Genomic DNA, 19,304 nt, shown 5'->3' with positions numbered 1-19,304 from the left:
GTATCTCTAAGGTGAAGAAGAAGAAGATGATGAAGATGATGAAAAGCCAAGAGTCATCTAAAAGTAGAGGTTAAAGTTTTTAGAAAATCCTAATAAAAATTCCTTAAATACTAAGAATAATCACAAAACTCCCACTTAAACACGATCTGCCAGACTACATAATTTTTATGGGTCATTAAGAAAGCATTAGGCATTTGTATTGGTTCCATTATTACAAATATGCTAGTATTGCATCTCACTCTTACTGTTTTTGTTCTCTGCCAGACAAAGAAACAGTACATCTTGGCATCCAGTCAAATAATGCTGAGTTAAATGTCGGCAGCAACCAAGAGAAGATGTGGCTACACCTCTTCAATATTTTGAAAGCCTCGTAGTGTAGACATCCCTTAAATTTATAACATCAAGAGAAGACCTTGCCAGAAACAATGAACCCACAACTCAAGATTTAATGATTGCAAAGGTGCCCAATAAAAAGAGTACATTTTCTTATACAATGAACAATAATGCTGTCTCAAGAGTCAAGATAAGATGACAATGGTCTCCATCAAGAGCAACAGGCTTATGGTTTTCCCATACATTTTCTTATACAATGAACAATAATGCTGTCTCAAGAGTCAAGATAAGATGACAATGGTCTCCATCAAGAGCAACAGGCTTATGGTTTTCCCAGCAGGCTTAACATTTGCAGCTATCGCAATTTGAGCCACCTCCTGAAGAAGTCCTTGAAATTTTTAGCACCCACCCTGCTGCTGAGATATCTTGCTTTCATTTACACTCAAACATGTCTTCCCATCGACCCATCTTGACATTCCATGTCAATTCTTGCTTGCATAGAAATTACAGTCACAGGTCATGACTGAGAAAGACTCCATCCACAGCAGCATTGGAAGACGACTAGACCAACTTGAGCAATGCCCGGACATGAAAATCATCAATGATGAGTCAACTTAGAAGAAGTCCGGAACGTCAGCAGGAACTGAAGAGATAAGGGGATAAGATAACTAAACCATCTGAACTTAGACTGTCTAAACCCCATAAAATTATGCCTGCCCCTGGGAAGGCATGGCATGGACTGGATTTCTTATAGCCAGACGTACACTCTCCTGATATCAGAACCACCTCTAGTCTCAATAATGACATAGCAGATTATAGATACGATAAAAAACTTTGACATAGTACTGGCTTCCCCATGCTTATACGCATCTTCTCCCACTGTATTATACTGCACTGCATTTCCAGGATAGATTTTTCTGGAAAACATGATAGTTTCCTCAAGTAAAACAATAAAAGCCCATAAATTAGCCATTAATGCAGGTCCTAGCTCGCCCGACTTCCATAGGCTCAATTTCACATTAGAAGCAAGATATGACGTAAATTTTGGCATTACACTAATTTCTCACCCAGATCATGCTTTCCAAGCAATACTGATCTAAAACTTGACCCGTTACTATCTGGAGCCAGCCGGCTTTGCTTTACTTAAATTGGCTAGTTCTTCAATCAACCTCCTCTCCTCATTCACGAGTCGTTTCGGGATTTCAACCTGCACCTTGACCAACTGGTCACCCCGCATATTTGTCTTTCCTAGATAAGGCACACCCCGCTTTGCCATTACCAAAGTAGTCCCTGGCTGAGTTCCTGCTGGGATTTTCAAATCTACAACTCCATCTACTGTTGGGACCTTTACGGTTGTTCCTAAGATGGCATCTATGTACGACACCTTGCAGGGAATCAATATATTATTCCCCTCCCGTTTCAGTTCTGGATCTGACCGTACATTGATAAACACATAAAGATCTCCTGGAGGTCCTCCTCGTTTTCCAGCATTCCCTTCAGACCGAACTCTAAGCCGACTTCCTGAATCCACACCTGCAGGTACCTTGAGGCTGATTTTTTTTGTTTTTCGAACACGGCCATCCCCTCCGCAAGTGTTGCATGGTGTAGAAGACTCCCCTGTTCCTCCACACACTGGGCAAGTTGAGACTTGCCTAAACTGACCTAGTGGAGTCTGTGCTGAAGTAACAATTTGCCCCTGACCTCCACACGAACTGCATGTAACAGGCGAGCTTCCAGGCTTTGCACCAGACCCATTACACGTAGCACAAGTCTCAAGCCTGGTAACTTCTATTTCTTTATCTGTCCCAAACACAGCTTCCTTGAAGTTTAATAATAAATCATAGCGTTCATCATCACCTTGTGTTGGCCTGCTGCGAGCTGCTCTCCCACCCATTCCCATACCCCCCATGCCTCCCATTCCTCCAAAGAATGTTTCAAACAAATCAAAAGGATTGCTGAAGTCCTGAAAAAGTTCCAAAAATGTCCAATACAAGTACATAAGCAATACATCAACCAACCGCTACGGAAACCATTCTGAATGTAGATAAATTGTTTTAATGTCTACCACCAAGTCCCAGGTGTAGGAATTATACCGAAGCTCCAGGAGCACCAGCTCCTTTCAATCCAGCCTCTCCAAACCTGTCATAAATTGAGCGCTTTTCATCATCTATCAACACCTGCAATAACAAAGGCCAGAATTGTGGAAGCATACAGAAAAACTTGCTACATCCTAAGAAATAAGCATTATTAGAAACCTGAAGATCCAAACACAGGACAAAGACTACATTACCCAACGACAACTAAGCCCACCTCATAAGCATTGCTTATTTCTTTGAATTTATCCTCAGCTCCTGGCTCCCTGCAAAATTTTGGAAGTGGAATGATCATATATAATTTTTAAGGTGCCTCAATAAAAATCCACTGCGACAACGATACTCCATGCTCTTCATAATGACAGGTTAAATCTACCCAACATTCGAACCTAACCAGAAGACATTATTATAGCAGATAAAATAGAACCATACAAAATTGTCCCAGAAAACATAGTTTATTGCTAGCCTTAGCACCATTTTCAATAGCAAGATATTAGTTTTCTGATATGTTTCAAATTAGATGTATGCTCTAACTAATAGCAAAGGAATTCAACCAAACATTGAAACCATAGTCTGATAACTCGTAGATCAAGTCTAATTAGAAGGTAAAAGTGGGCCACCAGTGACCATCTGCAGGTATTCAAAATCCTTGCAGCTGCTGAAAGGCGGCACCATAATTGCAATAGGGAGCATGACCCAACTCTTTCTATGCTCCCCCAACTCTTTCTGGGGGGCTTCACTTCGCAACTTCTGATACAGAGAAAATGGACATCCAAACTCTAGACCTGGAGATGAGGAACCAAAAGATTCTCATGCTTGAGGACTGATTAGGCCAGCAGGGCCCAATGACTTTGGATCAGCCATGGAGCTGGGGTCACCCATTGGCCACTGAATCAGTTTTCTGAGAGACTGTGTATCCACTTTGACCTTCATCCATTGGGCATACAAGGTTGGTTTGAAGCTATGATGCTGCTAGACCAATCACATGGATTTGGATTACTGCCCCTCCAAATCCCCAATGAGATCGACCCTGTCCAGCTATCACTACTCACGCATCAAGACAAAGGTGGGCCCTGTGCAAAAACCCCCCATTTTCTACATCTCCGTGAAGTAGAGTGCACTAGAACGTCCACGATTTGCACTAGAGTTCAAGAGCTATGCTTTCTCTTGGGGAATGAGCCATTTGGATGGAGGTGATGGTACAGAATCACATATTAGAATTCTCAATGTATATGCACCAGCTTGTCGACAGTATAAGCCTCTTTTCTAGCATAAGTTCACCAATTACTTGCCGGACAGACTCATAGGTTGTCGTGTTAGCACTTAGCCTTGGCATGGCCTTGTAGTCCTAGTCCTAGTCCTAGTCAACCATTTGACTTAGTCAGCCACTTGACTTTGGAGTCATATATTATACTTTCTTCATAATCCATTTGCAAATACACTTTGTTTCCTCAGCTGTTATTTGCTTCCTTGCGTTCCATCTCCATTTCATTGCTCCCGGCACCCACTACTGGTATCAAAGCAGGTTCTCTTGCTCCTACCTACCTCCCCCCATGCACATTGCTCAGCCCCACCTTCCTCTCAAGGAATGGAATCTGACAGGTGAAGACAGGAGCCTTCCTGATGCGCGATGAAGTAGGGGTAGGAGCAGCTTCTGTTTGTATGCTTAAAGCAGCAGTCCAGGGTTTGGGAGTTTTTGCAACGTAGCAAATAGTTTCAGCCTCCTCGCTGACCCACCCATCAGCTGCACCTGTTCCACGACATTCAGCAAGCATTTGCGCCGAGCTCACCATTGCAACCGTGACCAGCTACTGGAGCACCTACCACAGCTCCCATGCAGATTTGCATTGATTTGACAGCTGCGAACAGTTCCGCACCATTTGCGCCAAATTTTTGGGGTCCAAGCAGAGTAGAACCTACACAATCCATCCAGTTGGCAATGTCTGTCACGACAATCTCAAAGACCATTTTGGCCAACTCCAGCTCCAAAACTATCTGTCCGTACAGCTGCACAGCCATCCGTACAGTCTGTACAACAGGTCCGTATAGTCGCAGACATCCGTACAGCGTAGCTGCTCAAAATCTCTCTGTACAATGCCGTCCAATCCATGATGCCTGTACACTGACAATCCATTTGTGCCACCATTGTCCGTATGACTAGCACAAACCCTGCCTAACATTGGTCCATCTGCCAATTTAGGCCCCTTCCTTCTACTTTCTTGTAGCACTTTGGCCTAGGTCAAAGGGCAAATGTGGGCAAGTGAAAGGAAAAATCTATCCAATGGGACTGCACAGAGTCCAATGCAAATCTGAGCTAAATCTGCCCACAAATAGTAGCCAAATGCTCCTATAAAGCAGTCCCTGAGGCACGAGAGCCAAATGGAGGGCACAGGATACAAAAGCCCTAAGTTTTGAAGGAGAAATTACCCAAATCAAAGGGCAGATGCAAGTAATCCCAAATTGAGCTGTACCAAGCAAATGTCACTGCACTTAACAACAAATTTGGCAAAAGCCCCAAATGCGGAGAGGGAAAATATGCAAAAAAGAGGGCAATTGTGAAAAAGCCCCAAAATTTTCCACAATTCTGCAGCCTATCTGCAATGTGCCTGCAATAGACTCAAAATCCCCAAATTTTACCAAGTCTAACATGTACAAATTCAACAGAGTTGAGCCTAAAGAGGCGCAGCAAAGGGCTGCCATCACAGCATACACACATGCCCTTTGCAAGCTCTGAACAGTCGTGATTTGTCCTGCAACCCCTCTTGGGAATACCCACCTCCAATGCGTCTTCAATGGGCTGCTAAGGCGGCGGCAAACAGGTCCCAGACGAGCCTCATGTGCAAGGCCCTGGCTCAGCATCTTGATAGCCAGACCTGCCTCAGAGGTTGCAGGCCCTGGCAGACACACATGCCCAGGTAGGCTCTCAACCCTCCTCGTAAGCTAACCTCACAAGGGGCAGGCACACCCACAACAAAGGCCCTCACTCTCTACCCTAACCATGGTACATAGAAGATGCTCAACTCCAACAACTGAGGTGTCAACCCTTGAGCTCTCCTCATTTGGGCTCGGCTAAGCCTACAATCGGGTGGGATCCTTTCCCTTCCCCTTTCCCACGATCACCATCATCGCTATCTGAGTTTGAAGAAGAAGATGAATCAATGATGATGTATGGATAATGGATGGCATATATGTAAACGTGCGCACGTGCATGCACACTCAAAATACCTACAAAGTTGTACAATGCATAGTTCCTTTCGTTTCTGAGCAATGATGTGAAAAGTTTTTTAGGGCAACACGCCTCAATTTAGGTCCACCTTGACCATATGTTTTCCACTTGGAAAGAGGCCTCAATTGAGCTTCACGAAGGGACACATGAGCTAAGCCAAACTTGCCCAAGGAGGTCCTGAATGAGAGTAGTTGGGTTTCAAAAGAATCCTGTAGTGTTGCGTTTTGGTATGTTTGCTCAAGGATCTTGTCTTCCCTACAGGCAACTCTGCGTCATCTGGTTAGTCCTTGGGGCTCCTTCCTCCTTTATAGTGGACACAGATTGTATGCTAATGTGTGGATAGGCCTACCATGTCCATCTTTTCTTCCATGAGTCTAGAATCTCCCATCGTAAACAATGTGCATAGGGAGAATATTAAGGTTTAAGCAATTTGAAATGTGCACACCTCGACTTTCAAGTTTAAATACAAATTTGAAAGCTGAAACAAGGAAAACAAGTGTAACCAAATGAAAATTCAGGATTCCTCATACATTCTTACCTAGTTCCATCTAGCAAGTGCAGCCTTTCAATGCCTTTCCAGTGTTCTCCATGATCTCGTACATAAGTCCAATACTAAACCCTTTAACAAATTGAAGGGTACTAAAAAGGGTTGCACAATCCCCCCAATCTACTCAGTTGCATGTGAGACTAGCCATCAAGCACACTGTTCTTTAATGCATGTGTCTTTGGTTTGTTGGACTTATCCCATATCAACCACTACTCATTGACTACCATGTGAGCTGGGTTTCACCTTTACCAAGCATATCTTTTGAAACTCATGGGAGCTATGTTGTTGAGAAATTGCAAGGACTATACTTGTCAAAAAGGTCACCAAGCTTCGTGCCTTATCAACCAATAAGATCTAGGGAAGCTTCTATGAAAATTCCAAACTCTGTGTAGCATGTGGATCCCAAACAATGTGGATGGTCACTTCTAATAGTGCATCCATGCGCTAAAATTGCTCGCATTATGTGTGACGACTTGTTTTATACTATCAAGCTCCACATCTTATACTACCTTCTTGGTGCGTCTGCAAATGTATCCCTTGTATCAGAGTCATTGAATGCAATGGATCTAAGAAATACAGTACTCTTACAGGATGACACGAGGCTATTAATGAGAGGGCGTCTCCTTGTACCTAACCACCCATACTAGAACATCCATGTTTATCCCACTCTACCTTGATAGTCTGCATGCCTACATCACTTCTCGTACAAACCCTAAAAAAGTTGGAGTATGAGCAAGTTAAAAAAAAGATCAATGGCATGCCTTGCGTGCGAGCAAAAACAAGCCAAGTGGCTCGTAGAGTCCTTTAGATGAACATGAAAACCTTGGACTCTTTACTTGCTCACACTGATAGATGTCTGGTGGAAGCACTAGCAAAGAGAAAGAAGCAACCTGTGTAGTTGGTGAAAGTGGAGGAGGGGGTCCATATGTAATAAACATTGGAGCATTCTTGGCAAGAGATCTAGGAGCTGCTGCTACCACTAAAGTAGCCTCAAGCATTGCTCTCTTTGATGGGCCACCTAGTGTGCCTCCCAAAGAAGAATCAACTCCTCCCACACATGCATTCGTGCCCTTTCTAGAGATGCTAAGGATGTGTACCCTCACGATGAAACGAGCCACCAAAGTGCTTGCATTTCCATTGCTTTGAGCCCAAGGCAATATATTTTTACTTATCTTCCACTTGCTTCCAAATAGGGTCTTTTGCTCAGCCCATCACTTCAAGAATGAGGAAGGGGATATTGCTAGGTAGCATAGTTGGGCTGTGTAGCTTGTAGGTAGGCTTGTCAAGTAGCGTAGGTGAGCGACGCAACTACTGCTTAGGCTTAGGCACAATTGTGCATGGGCTTAGGCATAGTACTAGTCTATGTGTGTGAGTCATGTGTGAGTGACTCGTGTCATCATGGGATTTATCCCATATGCACTAGGTGCTAGTGTGTGAGTGAGTAGCCTATATAAGGCTTGTACTTCACTTGTCTTGTCAAACTTGATGAATGAATGAAAGCCTTCTTCATGTTTTCATTTGAGCATTATTTCGTCACACCCTAACTCTTTCTCTCTCTCCCTTCACCATGTTTCTAACATGATTTCAGAGCCACCTTCCATAGCTGCCCTAACCCTAATTCGTCACTCTTGCCCTAACCCTAATTCTGCTTCAGCTCTTCTTCCTGCAGCATGCAGCCGCCTCAGCCTTGCTTCATCTCGACCCTTGTTCATTTCCGCTTCTAGCTAGCTCATTCCACCTCTTCATTCCTTGCTGTCTTCATAGCCGCTTTCATCTAAGCCCTCTTGGAGCTGTAACTAGGCTCTTGGCAGCCTCATTGCTTGCTGGTCGGCTCACTTCCCAAGGCTCCAACCCTAGTTGCAGGTACCCAAGGCATTTTTAAGTCATTCCCTCGCCGAAAATCCTTTCTCTTGGGCTCCTTTTGCATTGGTGACTCCTTAGAGACCACCTGCTGCTGGTTTTTTGGCTTCATACAGCCTTTACAAGCTGGTTCGGAGCTGTTATCATCCATTTGTTGCAGCCACTTTCACACGTGGGAGTTTCACTTCATTCTAGAGCATCTACTGCAGCCGCCTCACTATTTCGGAGTTTCTTTGCTGCTGTTTGGACCATATTCCAGCCGACTTGGTTATTTGAAGGCTGTTGTTGTACTTCCAAGTATTTTTGGAACTGCCCAAGTCAACAGCTAAGCAAATTTGGAGTCGCCTCGAGACCTTCTTTGGTAATAAAATCACCAACTCTAAAGTCTTTTTGAGATATAATCTGAAAATGGAAAAGAGTGATGAGTTGAGTGATCATCTAGCCCGGTTTCAATCTCTTGTTCAACGACTTTCAAGTTTGAAGAGTGTCCCTGATGATGAAGATAAGATGGCCATCCTTATGAAGAGTATGCATGGCATTTCTTGCTTTGAGCACACTCTTGAGATCCTTCGTCTTGCCACTACCACATTTGATGATATGGTGGCCCTCATTGAGAAGGATCGTAGCAATAAGGAAGCCGATCTTGCTTCTCCTATTGATCATGCATTTGCTTCCACAAGCAAATGGAAGACCAACAAGAACATTGTTTGCAGGTTTTGCAAGAGGAAAGAACACATTGAAGCCCATTGCTTCAAGAAGAAAGCACAAAAACAAGAGAAGCATCATGCCAATCTTCTGGCTGAAGACGAAGCTGAACCTGAAGAGCCCCCGGAGGAGATACATGCAGCTATAGCAGAGATTCATGGCCTCTCTCTTGATGACGAGGATCCATTTGACCAGGGTTGGGCTTTCTAGGCCCCTATGCTATGTGTGGTGACAAGACAAGTGAAGTACAAGCCTTATTTAGGCTACTCACTCACACACTAGCACCTAGTGCATATGGGATAAGTCCCATGATGACACGTGGCACTCACACATGACTCACACACATAGACTAGTACTAGATCACCTAGTACTTCACACTAACACATCACATCACCACACTCTTTGGCTATGATATCTCCAACACCCCCCTTTAGAGCAAATAGTATAAGACCCAACACGCAAAAGAGTAGACCGATCCCCCCTCCACCGCAATACTGCAAAGAGCAAGTCCAACTATCCAACACCTCCCATCTGATAGTGACTTCTCAGTCAGCTTGCGACCGGCAAGGGCAAACCATCACTCGTCATACCCTCAACCAAAGTAAAACACAATCCAATCATTTTTGGAAGACAACCCACGGTAGAGTACCTCTTATTGACTCCAAATACATTTAATTTAGAGGGACAACTCAAGGTTGAGAACCTTTATGTGACTCAGCACAATTGATGAATGAATGAAGGCCTTCTTCATGTTTTCATTTGAGCATTATTTCCTCACACCCTAACTCTCTCTCTCTCTCTCCCTTCACCATGTTTCTAACAGTGTGAGGTTGCTCTGAAAAGCATTTGTTGTCCATTGGTCCCAACCCCCTTGTGGAAGTCTATTATTGATTGCCCAAATCAAGGCATTCTCCTCTTGAGATCATCTTGTATCCTCACCTTGCTATAGGTCCAAGGGAAGTCCAAGGAAAGCGGTCTTTTTTTTTTTTTTTAAACAAAGAAAGGAACCTTCTATTAATGCTTGAAAAGCTTCATACAAAGCAGCAGCCCCGAAGGTGCTGAGTATGGAAAAAACCGGAAAAGGCTAAAAGAAAAGAATCGGCCTGTTCCAGAGGAATCCAGCTCACTGCCTAGGGGATCTCTAGTATTGGGGCTAACAGCCAAGTGGGGGGACTATTCAACCAGCGAATCCCTTGCGGAGTGAAGATGTAGAAAACTCTTACAGGCCAAGCCGTGCAGAAACGAGTACGCCTCTCGATAGTCGCTCTAGAGCCTGGAGTCCCACACTCCAAGGTGGAGCATAGAGTGTAGATGATATCCTACCAAATGGCGACCAGGGTAGCCGAGGGTGGAACCGGATGCTCACCCATCACGAGACTGCATCGAGCCACCCAAATGTTCTGCGCAGTGATACTGACTACCACCTCCCAAACACTGTCCTCAAGAGGAGAAGGGGGAGCTAGGCTATCAAGAGGGACTGCCTCATGGAGCGCTATCCTCTGAATGCTCTGACCCTGTATCCGATAGGTTGGGGGGAGATCTCATCAATCTGGAACGCGTGTCTCCCTCAATCAACCAAGCCACTATCTCCCACGAGTAGTCCCTCTGAAAACTCTGCATACGGGCCATGATCCTGAGGGCTCCCATCCAAATCCTCGCTACTCTACGGCAGCTCCAAAGGCAGTGCAGGATCGTCTCTTGGAAACCAGCAAAGCAACTATGGCACTGCACCTCCACTCACATCTACTATGGGCTGCCAAAAGAAGTAGGATATCTTCCTCGACCGCAAACTAGACAATAACCGTGTCCAAAACTTGGAACGGACATCTTGGGGCACTCTCCGGGTCACCCAATGCCACTCCCTCGAGGGGGTCCACCTCGAAGAATCCATCTGAAGCCTCCTGCCAATACGTGTGGTGTAGGAAAAGAAGGGCACCTCGTCCATCTACTCGGCAAGGCTGCCCCTGGAGGGCCAGAACCACTCCCCAGATCCCACTGGACCTCCCTCAAGGGTCTACCCTCCCACAGCCAGAGGTGCCATCATCTGGAGGCATCCTGCTCTGAGATACTCGGAGGGTCAACGTGCCACTCCTTCCCCAAACGTCCCACCACTCTGATCATCTGCCACTAAATCCCATCAAAACTCCCATCCATCTCAGGATCTCTCTCAGTGAGCGGATGAAGTAGGCCTCCAGGTCCTACACGGAAGAAGCCGGGGTGCGTGCTACCTCGCTGCATCATCCTCCTCAAGGGGACACCAGTCCGAGAAAACTGCCCAAACCAAATGTTGTCTCTCCAAACGCGAAGTCCCTCCCACCAGGACTCAAGGATGGCTAGGTCGATCTCTCTCATCCGCTGCCCTGCCCCTCACAAATGCACTACGGCGCCAAGCCTCGCCTCTGCCTCCATGGGTAATCTGCTACATTTGCCAAAAGACCCAGCCGGACCACTCTCCCATTGTGCCCCAAAAAAAAAAGATTGTCATGAATAGAGAAAAAGACTATCAATAGTCGCTACAGGCACTTTGACTCGAGATGTGTACCAGTTGGACAAACATGGCAACAATACATCTAATAAATGTAGTGACTACAGTTACGGCATGCTAGACTTGGCCATGCAAACTGTACCAATTTGCAGTTATTGCAGAGACATGGGATGGTGCATGATATGCCCTTTCTGGAGACTCCTAGACATGTCTATAGAGGGGGGAAATGCACAGGAATACCTTTCCTATACATGGACCTATTAGGGCTGAAAGAAATTGCAGCTCATACAGTGTTGTGTGTGGTCCTCTGAGGAACGTCTTTGGGACAGCACCTATATTTTGTTGCCTTCATAGATAATTTTTTGTGTGAGTATATCCTTTGAAAGAAAATTCAGATGTCTTCCAGTGCTTCACGCATTTTGTTGCTATCGCTGAGAATGAGTCTAGGTGCAAAGTGTGCAGACTTTGAGAACAAATAGATGGGACGGAATACATGTTAGATGCCTTCAAAAACTTCTTGAAGGAAAAAGGGATTATACATCAATGTACAGCCCAGTATACACCTTAGCAAAAATGGTGTTGCTGAGAGGTCTCTGATGGAGGTGGTTAGATGCATGATCAAAGGAAAGAGGTTGCCACACAAATTTTTGTTGCAGGCAATAATGTGTGCAGTACATGTTTTGAAGGAATGACCCACCAAGGCCTTGCAGACTGTGACTCTTTTTAAGGCTTGGTACAACAAAAAACCCCAAGGTGGACTACCTCAAGGTGCTTGGCTGTGTGGCCTATGCACACATGCCTGGTCAATTGAGAATCAAGTTGGATGATAAGGCAGTTACATGCATTTTTGTTTCTCACAACAACGAGAGCAAGGCTTCCCATCTCTACAATTCTCAGACAACAGTCAGTTGAGATGTGATTCTTGCCAAAAACTCAGATGAGTCCATAACAAGTTTGATAGAAAGCTGCATACAGGCACTCGATATGTGTTTGAAGAGTTGCTTCCACTGGCAGTTGAAGGCACTTCAGAGCAGCCAATGGAAACTTACAATATTCAGCCTACACATGTTGATGCACAGCAGCCTTTGATGCTCCAGGTCAGGTCCAGGATCAGCCTATCACACATGAGGATGTGTAGAAGCTTGAAGGTTGTCAAAGAAGAGAGGGCTGCTTCCGAGGAAGCTAGAACAATCCCTAGATGGATGTTATAGACTCTGTAGGACAGCAGAAATTCAACCCCTCTCTCCAATAGAACGAGGGCTGGCTCAAGAGGGATAGGCGGATCAAACTTTGTTGATTCATCCTGAATGGCGCAAATGAAGAGAAAATTGCAGAATTCAAGAAGGATTTTGAAGCTTCATTTTGAGATTTGTGATCTGGGTTTGTTACATTATTATTTGGATATTCAGTTTTTGCAAACAGATGAAGGCATTGTACTCAAATAGTCAAAATACATTCAGGGACGGTTGCAAAGGTTCAATTTTCGAGACTGTAGGCCTATTTCAACCCCCATTGTGCATACAATCAAGTATTGGATGCTTTATTTGCCTCTGCAATATCCATACAGATATTCAGTTTAGTGTATCCCGGTTGAGCAGTATATGCACAGCCAAAAGAGACAGCATTTCTGTCAAGTGTGTTTTCATATATTTGCAGGGTACTCAATCTCTTGGTCTATTCTATGATGGGGGGGTGACTTGCATGCTTTCCGTGATTCAGTTTGGGCTGGTGATTATGTGTAGCATGCGGGGACTAGCTGTGCGGAAAATATATGAACATTGAAATGTACATTGATGAAGATGTTTGTGATGTGCATAATGGCATAGAGGTGCAAATGCCATCGAGGTGCATAATACCATAGAGGTGAAGATGTTTTGCACCATTTTCGCGACTTTTACCCGTTTTGCGCTGCACCAAAATGGGGGGACGCCAGCGAACGCAGGGGAACATGGTCTCTTGGTGTTTCTGGACCTGCTCCATGTTCCAAGAATGTGAAACTCCTTCGAGGTTCCCCTACATTTAGGAAATGGCGTTCCCAGGTGATTATGGGAACTAGGCAATGCACAGAGGTGGAGCCTCGGGTATTCTAGCTATGACAACGATGTCAAATCACTCCCAAATCGTGCTGCACCAAGAGCAACCCCGAAAGGAGTGTGCATGGAACAACTCAGGTGCTTGATGCGCAACTTCTTGTAGGCAGGATCAAATGGCCCAAAGAATACTGGAGCTAGGGCTGCTTGGAAGAAGGTGATCTTGCCCCAGGAAAATGGCAGACTTGGCATCATAGATTCAGAAATGTAGAGCAAAGCCCTCGGTCTCGCCCACCGTTTGGAGCCCTAGAAGCTCTTGCTACAAAGAGGGCTTCTCAAGAACACCCCCTGCACAAGAGGCTAGTGGCAATAGACTCACCAGTGGATTCTTAGTGGCCCCCCTCGCTGGAACAGCTCACCACTGATAAGAAGTCTACATAACATTCGAGAGCATCTATTTGGGGGACTCATCTTGGCCACCCCTCCGTGTCGTAAGGAGTTTGAGCGCCAACCCCTTCTTTGGCATCCGAAGGTTCGAGATCAAGAGGACTTCCAACAGACACACATTGGATGTGCACAATGGGACAGGAGCCGGGCCAGATCTTTTGGAGCATGGAGCGATCTCCCCAGTGAGATAGAGGCAAAGGCAAGGGCCTCTCTCACTTGAGGGACGCAAGCGTGAGGATGCTAGAGATAGACTCTGCAATCCTTGAGTCTTTGAGGGTTGTCTTATAGAGTGCCACAGCTCCCCCACTGGTATGGTCAGTTTTCTAGTACAGGGCTGCCCCTAAGGATTCAGTATATGCACTGAGTCCTCGGCTCCTTCCACTCCATGCAGTAGAGTGGGACTCGGGGGCTCTAGTGTGCCGACCTATTTGCAGGGCCTATAAGGCCTACCTTCATGCAGCCTTTGTGCCGGCCCCATCCGTGGGACCTTCTGCCAGCCCAACAGAAAAGGCTGCAAGTACATCGGCAAACTGGAGCCTCCAATTGGGAGTACTACAGGTCAGGGCAGACAGGACAGCACCATAAAAGGGCACAGCAATCAGTGACTATCACATAGCATAGCATTTAGCCACTATATTAGGGGGCCATCTGGGTCTGCAAACTGGTCGGCCAGTCTGCTGACTGGGTTGGCCAATTTTGGGGCTTTTTAGCCCTAGGCCATATTTATTCAACATCGCCTCCACTTCTGGCTGCCTATTAGGGCAGCAGAGAGGCCAAGAATCACGAAGGAATCAGGCAGAACAGCCTGCACATCACCTATCGTGTGAAGAGCAGTACACCGCACTTAGGGTTTACAGGATCTCAGGACTGGCTGCAGATCCAACAGCAAGCATCAAGGTTACTGTACCCTTTTTCTGCAATGTTTCCTCCCCAATTTGATGGCTTGATGCACACACTGAGCACATCCTTTTGTATCAGGTTTTGTCCATTTATTTGGAGCAATCTATAAAACGTGATGACTGTTCTACTATACTGTTGCACTGTTCAAGGATCTAAGTCTGTGTGCATATTTCTACATTCACTTTTGTGCAAATCAATGAAAGGACTGAGATTTGAATTGCACTGTGTGAATTCTGGGTAACGGTTTCCTTAATCTTCCGCTGCGGGGAGTGTTGGCTACAGCAAGCAGCCTCCCTCTGTTTTCTAACAGGGAGATGCCATTGATGGGGGACAGTGACCTTGAGACGATCCCGTGGTGTCTATGGAGCTACCCCATAGCATATAGGATTTGGCACGGGGCCCCCGGATCATGGCTAAGACAACACAAAGGATGTAGCGGGACTTCACTTGGGGAATGGCAGATTGATTGATGGAGGGGGCTCACACCTTCTTGATAGGCGTGATCTCACTAGCTTACGAGATCTAGGGGCAGAGTGTCTTCCAGATTGACGTGCCTTATATCTTCTCCGAAGGACAATATTTGGGGGGCGGTGTCCAGCATGGAACATCTGGGTCACCCGCTGCAGCCTGGTGATGGGAAGCCACAGGGTCCAGGTTCCCCCCCAAAGCAACCCTCATTGCCATTTGGCAAGATATTACCTGCAAAGATGCGGGCGCTATTCTGCAAGGCTTGGCCTACAGGTGTCTTCTATGTATTCACAAAGCAAGGTATTCACTAGATGTATAGTCACCCATCCTGGTTATTAGCCCCTGTTCACAGACTCACTAGGTATTGACCTGGTTCTCTGAAAACAGGCTGCTTGACAGTCAATATTTTCCTTTTGTTTTCTATCCCATGATCAGCGCCACACAAATTGCTGATTTGTATGGTTGGCTTTTTCTCAAGCATTCATAGAAAGTTTTTATCCCTGGAAAAAAACTCAATGTCCAGCATGGAACATTGGGTCAGCCGCTGCAGCGTGGTGATGGGAAGCCACCATTTCCCCCCGCGGCAACCCTCATTGGCAAGATATTACCTGCAAAGAGGCGGGCGCTATTATGCAAGGCTTGGCCTACAAGTGTCTTCTATGTATTCCACAAAGCAAGGTATTCACTAGATGTATAGTCGACATGAATGTGGCCCTGTTTCACAGACTCCCTAGGTATTGACCTGGTTCTCTGGAAACAGGCTAAATTGAAAATCATGACAAAAGCAGCATTTAAATGCATGGCATCCTAAAGTGGTGAGCAGGCAGCTGGTCGTTATCTATAACCTTGCATGTGGTTTGAGCTACGATTTTAGTGGGATGGACCCTCACATAGAATCGCTACATAATCACACAATCTAGCTTCAAAGACCACGAGGGACAGCTAGCTGAGTCATTAGAGTTATAGGCTCAGTTTATAAAGCTACTAAACTGAGGTACAAACCATCCCGATTCTGATATGTCCCACACCATAAGCCCTCACCTATGAGGGCGAATACAACTCATGAGCCCGACCTGCCATGAGGCAATCGCATCCAAGGCAAGTTCCTCTCAACACGTCAGCCAGCAAGCACACCAAATGAAGCCCTGAACCACCCTCAACATTGTCCTAAATGTCTCAAGACTCAATTCATGCAATCATACGCACGGCATGCTAAATTTGTCCTACTTGCTCTTACTCTCGGAACCAATAAAGTAATGCCCGATGGCCTAAGCCCATCCAATGCTAGCCCCCATCATCCTTGTCATTGTCCACCCAAAGATGTAACAGTTCCTGTCTTAACCTTTGTATTACAGCAGAGGTATCAGAGACATCTGTCCCAATCATGTATGTTCCGAAATTTTCTCTCAAACCAGACATCATTATGCTGTGAATCAATTAAAAACCTTTAGATTCCAGATTTTTACAGCATGTCTGCAATGCTTACAAATGCCTGCATCAAATGCATTAATTTTCGTACATACTTTCCAATACACATACACTCAATGTAGAGAACTTCCATCATGGTTATTGTATGTATAAACATCCAGATGCATGAGAATCCAGGCATTCTGACAAAAATGTAATCCTATTCATATGAGAGTTTCAATATAAGCCACTTTTGTGCAGCAAGGAGTACAGCCTTCATACAAGAACAAAGAGCAGAAATTGAGCTCAGATATGTTATTCAGCGATAATGAATCTTTCACAAACTACACGTACATGCCATAACCACACATACAGACAGAGAGAGAGAGATCAGAGGCTCACTTATTAACATCTGGATGATACTGCCTTGCAAGTTTTCGATAGGCTAAGGAACAAACAAAGAATTGTCAGAGGCCCACAGACCAACCAGAACCAGACAAAAAACAGCATACACCTCCAAACAAAGAAGAAATACCACTTACCACTCTTTATTTCTGATTTACTAGAATTCTTAGAAACCCCAAGGATATTGTAGAAATCCTGCAACAGGCACAAATGATTCTTTGAAAAAATAGACATCAATTCAATCAATTCTCGGTCAGAACCCACCAATGTACAATGACAAAAACATTGCTCGTGCACACAAAAGCACTTACAGAATCTGCCCGGACGACTAGCCTAGAATTGTGTTGTTGGTGCTGCTGTCGCTTCTGGGAGCGAAGTACAGAATGGTGCAAAGACTTGGAAGCCAAAAAGCCTCCAAATGACCAGCTGTAATCGTCATCCTTTCTTCTGTCCAAACAAATGTGCACAAAGATGTCATGTGAGCTTCCCTGAGTAAATCAAATGAACCCTTGTATTACTTGCATGTACGACTTATCCCTTCTTATGAGTACGTATACCAGCCTTAAGTTTTTAGTAAAAATATAAACCAAAACCCAAATCAAAACTGAAAGCTACTTGGAAGACAAGCAACACGTTTGTTCTTAGACATGTAAAGCAATGGACTACTGGGATGATGCACATGCATGTTTTGTGAGACCCCGTCCGGCATCAGCGGGTACGCACAATTTTTTGTGTTTAACTATTGTTGATCAATTTAGCAAGTTTTGCATGCTTATTCCTTGCAAGCAGACGGCCAGCACAGATGATGTAACATGCTTATCCATCAGATATTGGTATCCCATTGGAGAGTTGCCACGGACCATTACTACAGACAGGGATTCAAAGTTTACCTCTCATCTCTAGAGGGACTGTTTGAAAACTTGGACATCAAGCTCCAAATGTCCAGCACATTCCATCCGCAAACAGACGGGCAGTCAGAAGTATACAATAAGCTAGTGCTGGGTGTACTTAAAGCATATTGTCATAATACGCAATCAAAGTGGGAGTATTATCTTCCGCTCATACAAGCTATCCTTAACGATACCTATTCATCAAGTATTGATCGTACACAATATGAAGCAGCATTAGGAAAAAAAAATTCATTGCTCCTTACCAGGATGATCTCCCCATCTCTTGCAGCCAATAGGACGACAAGATCCATGGTAGAGATTACGAAGTCAGTCAAAGACCGCCTCACCAAAGCGAAAGCAGCATACACGACCATCACAATGTTAACTTTAAGGTGGGGGAATGGGTTTATTTGCAGATTATCAAGCAAAGGTTGAAACAGGTGGGTGAGAGAGAGAGAGCCGATTATTAAAAAGATCAAAGACGTCTCCATGAAGTTGCGGCTTCCAGATAGTTGGGACTATGCATAATGTCTTTTATGTATCGTGGTTGAAGCCTTATATCGGCCCAACACTAAGTGACATCACAAATGAGCAGCAACGCGAAGTGATCAACGAAGCTGAAGTTAAAGAGCCAAAACAGATTCTCTCTCATAAGTGGAAACATGGGTCAGGACGATGCATCCGCGAATCTCACATGCACTCCTGTACTTGAATGCCGTGTGACACGCTGGCTACATCATCAAGTACTTAATAGATCCCTGATGGGTGATTTTGTTGTATGTCCTGACCCCTTTGTGAGCCCTAGTCCAGGGACAATCCTCGTTCACTGGTACCCACAAGAGAACCAAGTAGGGTTTCCATCTTAGGTTTAGAGTAGAACAGGTGCTTGTAGGTGCAACCCATGATAGGAGCCACAAAGGCAGCACCAAGCAAGTAGAAATGGGCTGGCAGAAGGCGGACTTTATAGGCAGCCTCAACCCCTACCCAGTCAGCCTGTAGGACTGCCGTGGCAGGCCCAGGTTCAAAGGGAGGGTGACCCACAGCACAACACACCAGGGTTTAGACAGCAAAAGCTGACGTTTGGGGTTCTGTTTCAGCAGCTTCCCTTTCAGTTTTTACAGCTCTTTCTTTCAGTTTCACTCAGCTCTCATCTCTCAATTCTTAGCTCCATATCTTTCTATTCTCAGCTTCACCTCCATTCACCTCTCTCACTCAAGCAGTCTTATTGCATGCCGCGGACAGCACTAGCCTCTTCGATAGCCTCGCATAGTGGTCTACAGCGTTAGTGTGGGAAGAATTGAGGCCTTGGTTGTGGCTAGTTGTTTCTCAAGCTTTGTGGGTCGGCTCTCCATGTTCAAGGTGTCATCCTTAGAGTTGCATTCCATGCACTCTTGAGGAGTGTCTTTTGTAATTTTAGGTGCTCTGACTTTTAAGTAAATTATCCCATATATTGGGGAAGGGGACCCTCAGTGGGTGCAGGGACCCAATCGTTTGTCGACTCCATTTCT

At 45.2% G+C, this 19,304-nt stretch overlaps 1 protein-coding gene across 3 annotated transcripts in view; it reads right to left on the bottom strand.

Annotated features, from left to right (window-relative positions):
- Window positions 1–440: 440 nt before the first annotated feature.
- The window catches only part of LOC147901201 (chaperone protein dnaJ A7A, chloroplastic-like), a 31,001-nt gene continuing 12,137 nt past the window's right edge, over window positions 441–19,304 (bottom strand). For 2 of the 3 annotated variants that reach the window (XM_087375605.1, XM_087375606.1), the window contains 6 exons: window positions 17,218–17,353; window positions 17,044–17,101; window positions 16,904–16,946; window positions 2,644–2,692; window positions 2,427–2,510; window positions 442–2,296 (listed from right to left, as the gene is read on the bottom strand). In XM_087375605.1, coding sequence (XP_087231731.1) covers window positions 1,448–2,296; window positions 2,427–2,510; window positions 2,644–2,692; window positions 16,904–16,946; window positions 17,044–17,101; window positions 17,218–17,353 — 1,219 coding nt within the window. In that variant the 3' untranslated portion in view covers window positions 442–1,447. Of the gene's footprint in view, window positions 2,297–2,426; window positions 2,511–2,643; window positions 2,693–16,903; window positions 16,947–17,043; window positions 17,102–17,217; window positions 17,354–19,304 lie in introns of all 3 variants that reach the window. The other variant, XM_087375607.1, reaches the window with a different exon arrangement.

Source organism: Dipteris shenzhenensis, chromosome 6 (assembly GCF_047967505.1).
Source record: "Dipteris shenzhenensis isolate YYH24624 ecotype China chromosome 6, Dip_SZ_1.0, whole genome shotgun sequence".
Taxonomy (NCBI): Eukaryota; Viridiplantae; Streptophyta; class Polypodiopsida; order Gleicheniales; family Dipteridaceae; genus Dipteris; species Dipteris shenzhenensis.
This window is presented reverse-complemented; position numbering and strand designations above follow the sequence as displayed.